Source organism: Diadema antillarum, unplaced genomic scaffold, assembly GCF_040938485.1.
Source record: "Diadema antillarum isolate AM-2024a unplaced genomic scaffold, OU_Dant_1.0 scf00000123, whole genome shotgun sequence".
NCBI classification, from domain to species: domain Eukaryota; kingdom Metazoa; phylum Echinodermata; class Echinoidea; order Diadematoida; family Diadematidae; genus Diadema; species Diadema antillarum.
In genome coordinates, this window is record NW_027271012.1 from 395,721 (window position 1) to 408,327 (window position 12,607).

Sequence of the window (12,607 nt, forward strand, 5' to 3'; positions counted from 1 at the left end):
CTCACGATCTCACGCATGACACCCATTTTTCTCACGCATTGGGAGCATAGCTTAAAGGATTAAAGTGAGAGTTGCAATCGAAGGCATATTTCCCTTTTGTCTTTCGAAATAAGTAAAAAATAGTCATTAAAGTACGCCCCAGCTTGCACCATTAAGAGCTAAAAATTGAAAAAGCTCCCTACAGTGGGAGGGCGGACACCCCCCTCCCACACCCTCCCCTCGTTCAGTCGCTTCGCTCTCTCGTTCATGCACATGAGCGCGCACCGAGATGCTGAGTCATGAAAATCTCACTCATAAAAAATTTTGGAACTTGACATCTATGCTTATAATGCACACCATTTAATTACACAAACATAATAGCTCGAGAATAAGCACAAAACCCTCATTCTCCAGAAATCCCAGCTAATATCCACCTTTCTTCCTTTTTTTTAAATGAAAGTTTTACTTCAACTAAAACAAATTTGTACTATTTATGCTTATCAATGATCCTTCCATTCAAATCAATTTAATGTCAAGTTGTGTTGTGAAAGCTGGCAAACATCAAATCAAAACTAAAAAATCACAAGAGTATGCCCCAACAAATTCCATCAAAACTAGTAGTGTGGTATACAGTCTGTTTAAATCACATCTACGTATACAGTACACTGTACACTAACTGTACACGTGTATATGAAAAGTCATGTGATTACTCTGAATTTTCAAATATATCTGAACAAGCATAATGCATTTATCCACACACTCAACTATTCCTTTAAGGACCACTTGAAAGCAATTCTGGCATGAATCAATATCTTACCTCATCTTTTAAAAATAACTAATGCTTCTACAATGACTATTACTAAGTACTAATAATAATAAAAAACAATAAGACAAAGACAAATGAAACAAACAAGAAGATTTATTGGGGGTTCCCAGCATTTCAAGAAAACAAAATTCCCTGATTTTTCCTTGATTTTTCCCTGAAGCCTCAAAATTTTATGATAATTATTTCAACTCATTTCCAGTTCCACATGTTTTCTATGTAGTTGCAGTAGACTATTTGCAGTACACAACCCTGTGCAGGCATGTAATGGCCTCCCTTCCCATCTATGTTGTTTTGATATATAAAAATATGCAACAAAATGTAACAGTCAGACTGACTACATGTACACGTACTTTCAATTTTTGGGCCAATCAAAGTTCCCTGACCTTTCCCTGATTTGAGGCATTTTTAATCAAATTCCCTGACTTTTCCATGACTGGAAAAAAAGGAAAAAGAGAGGCAGAAGTACAGCAACAAGAACAATTGCTAAAACACTATTAAATTATCATAAAGACAGATCTCCATCATTAAAGACTGAGATGCACTATTTCAATAAAGGTGATGGCAACAGACATGCTTACACACTCTGCTGTGGATTACTCCGTTATCATGCATCATGTGGCAAGCTCTCGAAGCTCTAAAACACTTCTGATTTTTTTTTTCACACTTTTGGAAAGCAAACACATTCCTACGGAAGCAGAACACTGTTGTAGTACAGTGTAGCCTGTGAGAAAAAACCTAGATAATTTTTCAAATGCAATATATTTATAAAATATATTAAGTAGGCCTACACGTATAGATGTAGAAAGGCTTCAAACTGTATGGCACACAGAGGAAAGAACTTGAGATGCCATGTCTTACCAACATACGGTAGTCTGCTCTCAAACCATCCAGATTTGGAGTCAAATACAGGCTGCTATCACAAGGGAACATTCATACGATTCAGATTGTGTGTGTTTCAACACGTACAGACCACCAGCTAAGCTAGAATACAGCAGAGTGTGTACGGTAATCTATAATTTTTCCATACAGCAACTGAAATTATAAAATTTCTTAATATTGGATCACAATCCTATGCCATCTGGAGAAGAGACCACTTCTCTCTGCTCTCTTTTCATGTTCTCCTGAAATCACTGACATTTATGAACAATCATGCACCCTGAGAACCTACAGTGTACACAACGAGCATACAGTACACCAGCCCCTGAATAGAATGTGAGCTTTCCGTGCTTTTATTCATCCTATCACAAGGGTACCATACTCCTAGCCATTAGATACCCACAATGGAGAAAAGGCAGCTATCAAACAAATAAAGAAAAAAAAAACACAGATAAAGATTTTCTCCCATGGCAGTGTTCCATTTTTTTCATCTTCTTTTTCTTCTTCCCTCGACAGCCTACAGATGCAGATTGAGAGCTACTGAATCTGTGATAGACTAAGCAATAAGGAAAGTGTGTGTGTGTATCATGTGTGTATTTTTAAAAAAGAGTATTCAAATTTATGCACATATCAAATAAAGAACAAGTAAAACATTCCCTAAGCACAGAGCATACACTCATAGCTTGCTAATTCAAGGCTTACTAAAAGCTTGTCCTCCTGGTAATTATACATTGCACTATGTCACTATATCGAACCATTCTATCAATCAAGTGTAACATTTAAAGGGACTGTACAGTACTGGTTGAGGTGAGGATTCAAGTTTATAATATTTATTGGTGAGATAATGAGAAACCTCTCATGAAATATGAAAGAGCATGTAATTTCAAGAAGGATCAAATGTTTGTTTGATGAAAATTGGCCTTGAAATGGCTGAAATATCCAAAAAAGCGATCCTAATAAAATTGACAGGCCATGACTTTCATAAGGATCTCTTTGTCTTACCTTGTTTTTAGATGTATCTCAGTCATTTCAAAACCAATTTTCATCAAATAAACTTTTGAATCCCCTTAGAATTGTATGCTCTTTAACATTTCATAGAGTGGTTTTTAAATATCCTGCAAAATGTTACAAGCTGAAACCTCACCTCAACCAGTACTGTACAGTCCCTTTAAAAGTTGGTAAGACTGATTGTCTCTGTAATGTAATATTTAGAAGTTTATGTATGGGCTTCCTTAAAAAACTAATATTTGTAAAAAGAGAGGGCATTCACAAAGAATCTATGGCTGTTTAAGTCTTGATCATGACCATATTTTGTTTCACTTCATAGAAAGTATCGCTGGTGATGGAACTTTTCTTTTTCCAAGACTGCTTAAAAACTTGAATGTGACCTTAAAATAGTTGAAGGAAAGATGTGGAGATGAAAAGGATTTTTAAAAGTGAATGACATGTTCTACAGACTATATATTTCCACCGTAAGTCAGAGCTATGCAACATTTCAACTGCACGTGACACATTTTGTCATTTCAAACTTGGTTCATTCTGAGGGACAATTTCTTATTTCTTTTTTGTTTTTTGCTGCAGTAGGATAACAATTACCACAAGAACGGTACATCATGCAGTCTGTGCATATCATTACCCATTTCAAAATCATCCTATTCAATGACATGCAGTAAACAGTGGCCAAATACTAGTAGACATTTTATTGGTCTGTGTACTATTGAATAATTTGTGCATCTCATGCATATGACCAGACTTGCAACTTCCCTGAAAAAATATTCACAATCTTGAATATGTTTAAAGAGATTAAATACATTCCACTCTGTTGTGAAACTGGCTCATCCAATTCGGTGGGCATTGCCACAAGCGCCCTCTAAAGTCCAAATACAGGGCAACCTGAGATCAACTACTGCGGTGTACTCAACATTTAAATTTGCAGGTGACACAGGTCCTATCTATGTACAAGTACTTGTACTTTGTAGTCACATAGAAGTATGTTTTATCCAATCCACATGTATAGGTGGGCTTTGACATGCAAAATGTACATTTACACAGAGCAAAGATTTACAGCCAAACTCACACCATCCATTCATTACACTGGAATTGAAACAGTTGGGTTAACAGGTGGTTTTAGATTTTTTAATTATTATTATCTTGTAATGATGTCATGATTTAAAATAAATAAAAGCAAACACAAACAATCTACATAGTTGTACATTGTAGTTTGACAGATTGCATGGAAGTCCGTGTATGAAACACATGTAGAGAACTGATACCTTTAGTATGCATACACTGTCAATATCCGTATCAATAAAAGCACTCAGCTGGCTTTTATTGTGCAAGAAGTTGTTAGACTCTTAATTTCTTTCAAATCATAAACAAATTTCATGTTCCGTCATCGTGACAAGAAGAAAAGTGAAAAGCAAGAACACTGTAATGAGATTTAAGAGAGCAAAACATGAAAAGAAAGAGATCTATAGAATAGAGGAAAGGAAGAAGTGTGTTGCCAGTGGGAGACAGTGCAACAGGAATGTGACAACATGCCTTACCTGTAGGAGGGTCTCCGCGAGAGAATCTCCTGCCTCTTCCTCCGCTCGATCTCCCCATCAATGGAGATGCCCTCCTCATCCACGTTACTACCAACCTGCACAGCGAGATGGAGAGGGAGAGGGAGACAGTGACAGGGTGGGAGAGAAAGAGAAGGGGAGGGGGAAGAGGGGGAGAGAGAGCACGAGAAGGGGAGGGGGTGGAGAGGACGAGAGTAAGAGAAGGGGAGGGGGAGGAGAAGGAAGAGAGAGAGAGGGAGAAGAAAGGAGAGACAGGGTGAGAGGTGAGTGAGAGAGAGAGAAAGAAAGCGAGAAAGGATGACACAAAGAGGGTGAGAGAAAGAGACAGGGTAGGTATAGAAACAGATGGAGAAAAGCAGGGATCAATGTAGAGAAGACGATAAAATACAGTTTAACCTATTCAGGACTGCCATCTTAGAACGCCATTGACATCATATACAGAAGGTTTAGTCAATGCAACTGACAGATACTGTGACATACTGTAAGTCTTTCAGCATTCCTAATCGTTTTTATTTGGTCAGTCAAAACATGTAGGAACCATGAGTAAAAGTCTGCATTGGTAATCAGTGCTACTAGTATCAAAGAAGTGTACATGTAATTCCTCATGCAGACACTGTAAAAGCTCTCTGTAGAGCAAACACATATTTATATCAAATACTGCACATTCATTCTATATCAGTGGCGGATCCAGAGGGGGGCTCACTTGGCGTGCGCCCCCTCTTTATTTTTGGTAAAAACAAAAGAAATAACCAAAAAAAAAAAGGGGTGGGGTGCGCGCACCTTTCCTCTTATTTTGCAAAGGTGCCTCCCCTTTACGGAATTCCTGGATCCGCCCCTGTAAATTTCTAGGTTAGCTATGTCCACCAAGACACAAGAAACACATGAACATGAACATGAAAAAAAAAAACACACACACAAATGTATACATAAGTATGAAGCAAAATGGAGCACAAATCTTTAGATAATTAAAGAAAACAGCTTTTATGCAAGTCACAGTCCATGGCATTCCTGCAGAGTATGGGATACAGTATGACTTCATGCAGCACATCTAGAAAACAAAAAGTTTAGTGGAACATCACAGGCATGTTCTATAAAACACACAAGCCTTATCACATTGACAAAGTAATGTCCAAATATCAAGTCAAAGATGCGTGAGCAGTCATCCGCATTGCACATCAGACAGTCACCCAGAGCTGTCCTTCTTGAACCAGAACTCTGTAGGGTAGTGTATGTGTGTCCTTCACAAAGACTAGACTAAGAGGACAATAAAATGGATCAGGGTACAAGGCTTGTCTTTGCAAATGTCCTTTAATTTAATGACCTTCCTTTCAGGATTTTTTCTTTTTGCTAACCATGCTTGAAAAAAAGTTTAATATTTGAATTTAATCATTGCTACAGTCAATCTTAACAGACAACTGTTACAAGTAAAATTAGAAAAATATACTTCCTTAATCTGAATTTTCAATTTGGTATGTGTACTAACAAATTGTACTTAAAATAGGAATTTATTCATCTAATCCATCTTTTCCTAGAATTGTAATCATGCATGCTTACTTCATATAATCTGACAAGTACACCGATAGATGGAAAGTGTCATGTACATGTAGCCCATACTGTGAGTTCAAAGCTAATAACTGTCGAAACAAATCTGAAGACAGAAATAACTTTTTCAGTCAAAGCACATGTATTCACATTCTGGAAAATGTGGATTTTTTCCCTAATAAATCTTCAATTTCAAAGTCACAGGGTCTATCTCCTTCTAATAATTCACTCTACATTCTTACTTAATATCATGTTGAATTGTACTAAACTTCAGCTTAAAAAAAAAGAAAATATGAAAAGTGTGTATCAATTACAAATAAAACTTGGCTGAATGCCCCTGTATTCTTTAATGTTGCTTATACAACTGCACCTTCTTCGTATATAAAGATGAACAGGACTCATTAAAGATGTTAATCATCATATTTCAACAGACTGAATGTCCTAGAATACCAACTACCTACATGTGTACAAGAAGCGTATGCTCACAGTATAAAAGGGTTGTTTTGAGAGTACTAAGACTTTTGATAAAGACCTACTAAACTATGGCTACAATGGACCTCTCTGCTCAATATGGCTGCTGTTTTCGAAGCATTTGTTTTGTGGAAAACATGTGAGTACTGTGCCTGTTATTCTCAAAGCTTGTCAACTTCCTTGGATACTTTACATACATGGTACATGTAGCTGATAAAAATACTACCAAGCTAAACTGCCAAACTACTTGCATGGCTTCAACACAGAATGAACCCCTAAGCTCTCAAAAGACACATGTTGCACACCTGTAGGTAAGCATTTTTATCACAATTCGCAAAGTTAGGCATCACATAAAACATTTCAGGCTTACTAAATGTCCGAAGAAGGCTGCATTTTCCTACCATGCAGAACAAACATGACAGAAACTCTATGGTACCGGTACTGAACATGAAGTACTTGTATTAAAGCATAACGCTTACAGAATATCCACTATCCAAACAAGACTCACCTATTAAATAGTAGCTTGATACGCAGTACAGATAATACAATGTAGAGTGATAAGTTTCACACACCACTCTATCACACACTTCTGTTGAGAGAAGTGCCAGGAATGCAGCGTGCGACATCTGTCTGGGCAAGTGCAGGTTACATAGCTTCAACAAGTAGCAAATAAAAGGCTATGCAGCACAAACATTTGCTCTCTGAAATTACATAATTTTACACAGCATGGATTTCAAGCTTACAAGCGGGACTGAAACATTTGTCTATTAGCTATAAAAGACGTTTCAACTGTAATACTTAATTTGCGTAATGTCTTCATTTCATACTTGTAAAATGGTACTGTTCTTTGAAGAGTCCATTTTACACAGTTATCTACCTTTCCTATCCCAGTATATACATGTAAATAAAGTGCCAAAAAAAACAACAACAATTACCCTTCTGCAAATACATTGAAAGTAGACAAATATAACAGGTGAAGATATCAACTTATTGTAGGTCCCTCTTAACAACGTGGCACTATTATTCAGGGTTGTTGGTTGTTTTTTTCCTGGATACCCAATATGCTTTGACATGTATTATGTAAGCCTTGATCACTAAGGCATAAACACATGTGGGCATTTGTACAGTGATTATGTCTTTGACTAAAACCAAGAGTTTTATCCATTCTAGACATCACTGTGCATTACACATTGCAGCTATACATTTCTACTCAGTGCTGTCTTATCTACTGGAGATATGAACCAAGCATGCTGACACCACATACGTGTACACACCAGTCCTGGCTGTATGTGAGTGTGTATGTGTGTGCATGTGTGTATGTACAGGAAACTACCATTATAATGTAGTTCTTGGGACCAGCAGTTTTCTTTTGCTCTATCAAAATTTCTTTAGAAAATACAGTACACAAAATATTATTGATTTTCATTTTGGGACTTGTACTACATGTAGCAATGCAATTTCATCAAACCATGTTCACTACAATAATGTATATAAATTAAAGGGAAGTGCACTGTATGTATGTGTGTGAATATATCGTCAGTTGAGAACAATAAGGGCATTATCGCAAGTTGGGGGAGTACTGAGTTATTGATATCATGTTGTAGAGCTTGCTCTCCTCTACAACACATTATTATGTCAATTTACGTTATTTTCTAGGGCACTATTTTACCCGATATTCGAAACAATGCCTATAAATCTACTTTTGATTTTTATATGCAAACTTTTTACTTCACAAAAATTTATTGTTTCGTTTAAGTTTACGCTCAAATCTAAAAATGTGATAGCACCCTTCTGCTTCTCAGCTGTCGACATGAATGTTGTATAAGTACACACATACAGTAGCACATTTGTATGTGTGTGTGTAAAATTGCACATTTTTTCCACATCTTGAGTGTCCCAGACATGATATGTAATCCGAAACACTGACCGTAACACCAGCCAAAACTCTGATTCACAGTTGGGGAGGCGAAAAAGCAAGTGGGGGGAAGAGACGCCTCATCAAAAGTGACTTATACCCCCTACTCATTTGGGTGATTAATCAGAAGTACAACTATACTATCACCTTCATCCTTTGTGGTTTGAGCTATCAGCCATGAATATGCTGAGATGACTATTTACAGGATATATTATCCAGGAGGGAAAATTGAAAACTGATGCAAACTTGTGGCAGGTACAGCTACTGTATATTATATTTAGCGAGTCTAAATTTTCGTGAACAGGGACTTCCCGATGATTTCGCAAGTGGTTGAATTCGCCATCTTGGAGTACTGCACTGAACTGAGAAATGTGTGATACACATGCGTCACATTCATATCGGAATCAGAGTCATTATTTTCGCGTGTCTTTAATTTCGCGAAAAGCACCTGACTCGCAAAATTCGTGAAAATGAAAACCTCCCGAAATATTAGGCATATACAGTATTACACCAGCACAGTTTACCAGCCACCTACATTGTACTCTACATACAATGTACATATGCACCATGTTAAAGAGTGGCATTACCCTCCCAGAAATGTTACATCAGTGTCGCACAGTGACATCCAAGATGTGTGGGTTGCAGGCCACCGACCCTTTTACTGCATTAGACTCAGTTCAGTAACAGTATTTCATAATCCTATTAAGTGTAAGAGGAAAATCCAACTCTCCCAGCCTATTGCACACAAATGCATGCGTAAGACTTGCAATGTTCCTATTTAAGTGCCTTCAATTCACAACCCAGGTTCTCCAGATACAAGGTAGAGCAGGTTAACGACCCTCTCAAACTCAGTCACTCAATAACTGCAATTACACACTGTTAAGTTTCTTCTAATACAAATTATAAAAGAGGGAATAATATAAATGAGATTATGTTTTCAAAAAGCAAAGAGTCCAACAATTACTCCCTTTAGTACTTGAATTTTAAGCAAAAGTACTGGAGCAGATAAAAGCGTCTGTAGCATAGTGTCTTCACATTAAATGTGTGTGCACTGATCCCTTCATGTAGCTATTTTCATATCATGTGAAGCAGGTTTGGATTGTTCAAAAGCACTGATGTAATAAACATGGTTATCACCCCCCCCCCCAAAAAAAAAAAAAAAATGTGTCTTTTTTTCTATTATACAATGCCAAGACCAACAGAATAGTCACTAGATCCACTGCAGGAGTTTACAATGACCGGAAAACTACTGTGGTTCTTGCAGTGTATACAGGTAAGTTTGGGCTAAGGACAAATTTAAAAGCAAAAGCCCAATTGTACAAAAACTAAAGATCACGTACAAGTAAGAATGGCTAGTTTTATGTTAGAAATGAATGCCCACTTCATTATTTTCTGACTGCATACAAACACTGGGAATTACAAAATTATTATTATTATCATTATTATAATATTCTTGCTGTTGTTATTATTATTATTATTATTATTAGTAGTAGTAGTAGTATTTTGTATTATTATCATATATACAAAATACATAATCATAAATTCCAAACATGAAATATTTGCAGTTTTGACAGAAAAGATATGTGTTAGCTACTAGATAATCAAATATTTGGTCTAAATCCATTTCAATTATTTTATCTTTCTGTTTTGTTTTAGTTTTTCTCCTGTTTTTCTTTGGGGAGGTCGTTCTGCTTGTTTAAAAAATACTAATACGCATACTCTTGCTTGTAAAGAAAATGAACACTGACAGTTCTACAATAGAGCACATCTTTCAGTACGACTATCTGGTGATATTATGCTTTGTGCGTGGTTCAAACTACAACCTATGGAACCACATTATTAGGTGATTCAAAGCGCCTACCCACGGTAATATTCCTTGCTCAAAGCAACAGCATGCAAGCAGGACTGCCATATCGTGGGAGTGCACGGGTCTACACAAGTCTACTGTCCAATTCACAGCAGCTACAGTACATCACACACATTTGATGGGGGGGGGGGGGCTGGGGAAAGATGGGAAAGGGGGGGTTGGTTGGCGGGTATCATTGCAAACTAAGCAGCTATAGTCTACATTCTACATCCACTAATCATACCCATTCTCGCTTGCAAGGTGTGAAAAAAAAAATAAAGATGTAAGCACTTGCTATGAAGGTGGTACGTATGGGCAATCAGCACGTGTAGCTCTTTTTAGCAATATGAAGCATCGTTCAAGGCTGGGGACGAGACTAACTGAAGCACCTACATGTGCAATGTACATCACACTTCACAGTACAGGCTTCCCTAAAACTGGAACAGCGACAATAATTTTCCACAAAAAAGACAAAAATCCCTTTCTATCTGAAGCTTTTGTTAGCCATGTTTTGTTGCAGTTGCTTTTTGTTTTGGTTTTTTCTTTTCTGACTTTTGCAGTGACATCTACTATTGGCAAATTATCCCACGCAATGACAATGAGCTCAAAGGCATGATAGTTTGCATGGCATTTTCTATCTTTAATCAGTCCCAACCTGAACTTGGACTATGGGTGTGGGTTGAATGACAGACTGCTGGTGGTTTGTTTGAATGACAGACTGGACAGGCACCGCCTGACTGAGAGGCGTCGACGCCGCCATCACCACGGTAACCGGCACAGGTGACGAGGCGTTCACCTGTTGGGAAGGGGGAACAAAGAGTGAAACCAAACAGAATTTTGGATGGATCTCAAAACTCTGCAGCGTCTGGCTGAGGGAGAGCATCGACCTTCCTAGATGGGGTCATGTCAAACGTTTCCTCCTCCCACTTCGCAGGTTTCCTCCAAAGTTTTTCCCACCGTTTTGTAAGATGATTTACTAGATATCAGTGTAATGGTTTGACACCACCATCACCCCCCCCCCCTTTCTATTACTGACAATGGCAGTGCAATATCATCTGTTTGATGCATTTCATTTAAAATCATCTTCCACACTCGAGCAAGAATTTGAAGTGAATGAGCTATTTCTGCACACCCAAGAAGGGACTGACTGCTAAAGCACTTATCTGCATGATACGCTATCCTGTATCCACTATCATAGTCTCGATGCATCCCCGCTTCCCTTACTATGCTCTGATGCCAAATTTACAGCTGTGCAGGGCGTGTTTCTTGATTAGATCTGTTGCTGAAGTTGCCTCAGTTGTGGTACAATAGCTTGAGGTTGCCAGGTGTTGATGAAGTTGATGCTGGCATAACAGCTATAAGTTAAGGGGTCCCACCTAAGCATGGCACGTTTGGTTTTGTCAATCACCAAAATGTAGGGTTAGGAACATGCACCGCACTGCACACAACCATAATCATAGAGTAGATTTGTGATTATAAGGAAACAAAAGGTGAGAACGGGTACAGAGTATTAGTGTAGCATAATGAGATGGATGTTAGCAATAATTAGTAGATGCATATGATATCAAAGAAGTATACACAAGAAGCATACATAAATGTAAATAAAGTTGTTAGGAGGTTAGAAAAGGAATGATACCACACATCAACCGTACCATGCACATAATAATGTATACCATCATGTTCAACAATTCATTACAAACACAAGAAGCACAGTAATGTATGCAACTGAAAGTACAGTATTTCAGCATGACATTTTTCATTTTATATATCATCAAATTTCCACACAACAGGACACACATTTTTACTAAAGATGCAAAGTCAATCAGTACATGGTAAATAAGCAAGATTTTTCTCTCCATTTCTTCACTTCCAGATTTAGATAATCTTGCAAACAGTCTGCCTTGTTATTCCGTAATATTTTTCTTACTGTCACTCATATTCCCATTTTCTAACGTACGGTAATTTGTACAGCGCGCATTCAGAGTTTCCAAACATTTTCCATTATTATTCAAATGATTAAAGAATTTAAGAACCTTTTGGGAAGATGCACAGATTATAGTTTTCATACAAACCCTCTAAGGTTTTAGTCTAAAAAGTGCTAATCATTAAAGAATGTATTTGATTTATATCAACACAAAGTATATAATATTCAAGCTGAACTTCAATGACATTGCACAGAATGCAGTGACATTCTTAAATTTCAATTTTACTTTTAACTATGAAATTGTCCTTTTGACTCCATTATCAATGTCATATCATGTGACTACCTTTTAAAGAGATAGAGCAGTGTGCTATGCAAATCCCCTTTCACTGGCAAGTCCATTCTGGTTTAGTTCACCCTTCTCTGCTTGAAGTGTATTTAAAATTTATTGTGACTGTTTTCTTCTCTTCATTTCGACCACTGCATACGTGTATGTGGCTGCCTGAAAACTGACAACATGTGCACAATTGCATTTATGCTATGCCCTGTTTATCTGAATATTGAGCATCACACTTGTTTTTGTTGGTTGGTCATTGTGAATATACACGTTTGTATGCTTAGATCTAAATGGCAACAAGAAGGAAACATTAGACGGCAGCCATTTCAA

At 37.4% G+C, this 12,607-nt stretch overlaps 1 protein-coding gene across 2 annotated transcripts in view; it reads right to left on the reverse strand.

The window, feature by feature from the left end:
- Positions 1-12,607, reverse strand: part of LOC139720217 (cAMP-responsive element modulator-like) — a 59,751-nt gene that overhangs the window by 24,442 nt on the left and 22,702 nt on the right. The window contains exons 3-4 of one of the 2 annotated variants that reach the window (XM_071631578.1): positions 10,675-10,815; positions 4,228-4,322 (exon numbers count right to left, since the gene is read on the reverse strand). In XM_071631578.1, the coding sequence (XP_071487679.1) occupies positions 4,228-4,322; positions 10,675-10,815 (236 nt within the window). The remainder of the gene's footprint in view (positions 1-4,227; positions 4,323-10,674; positions 10,816-12,607) is intronic. The other variant, XM_071631579.1, reaches the window with a different exon arrangement.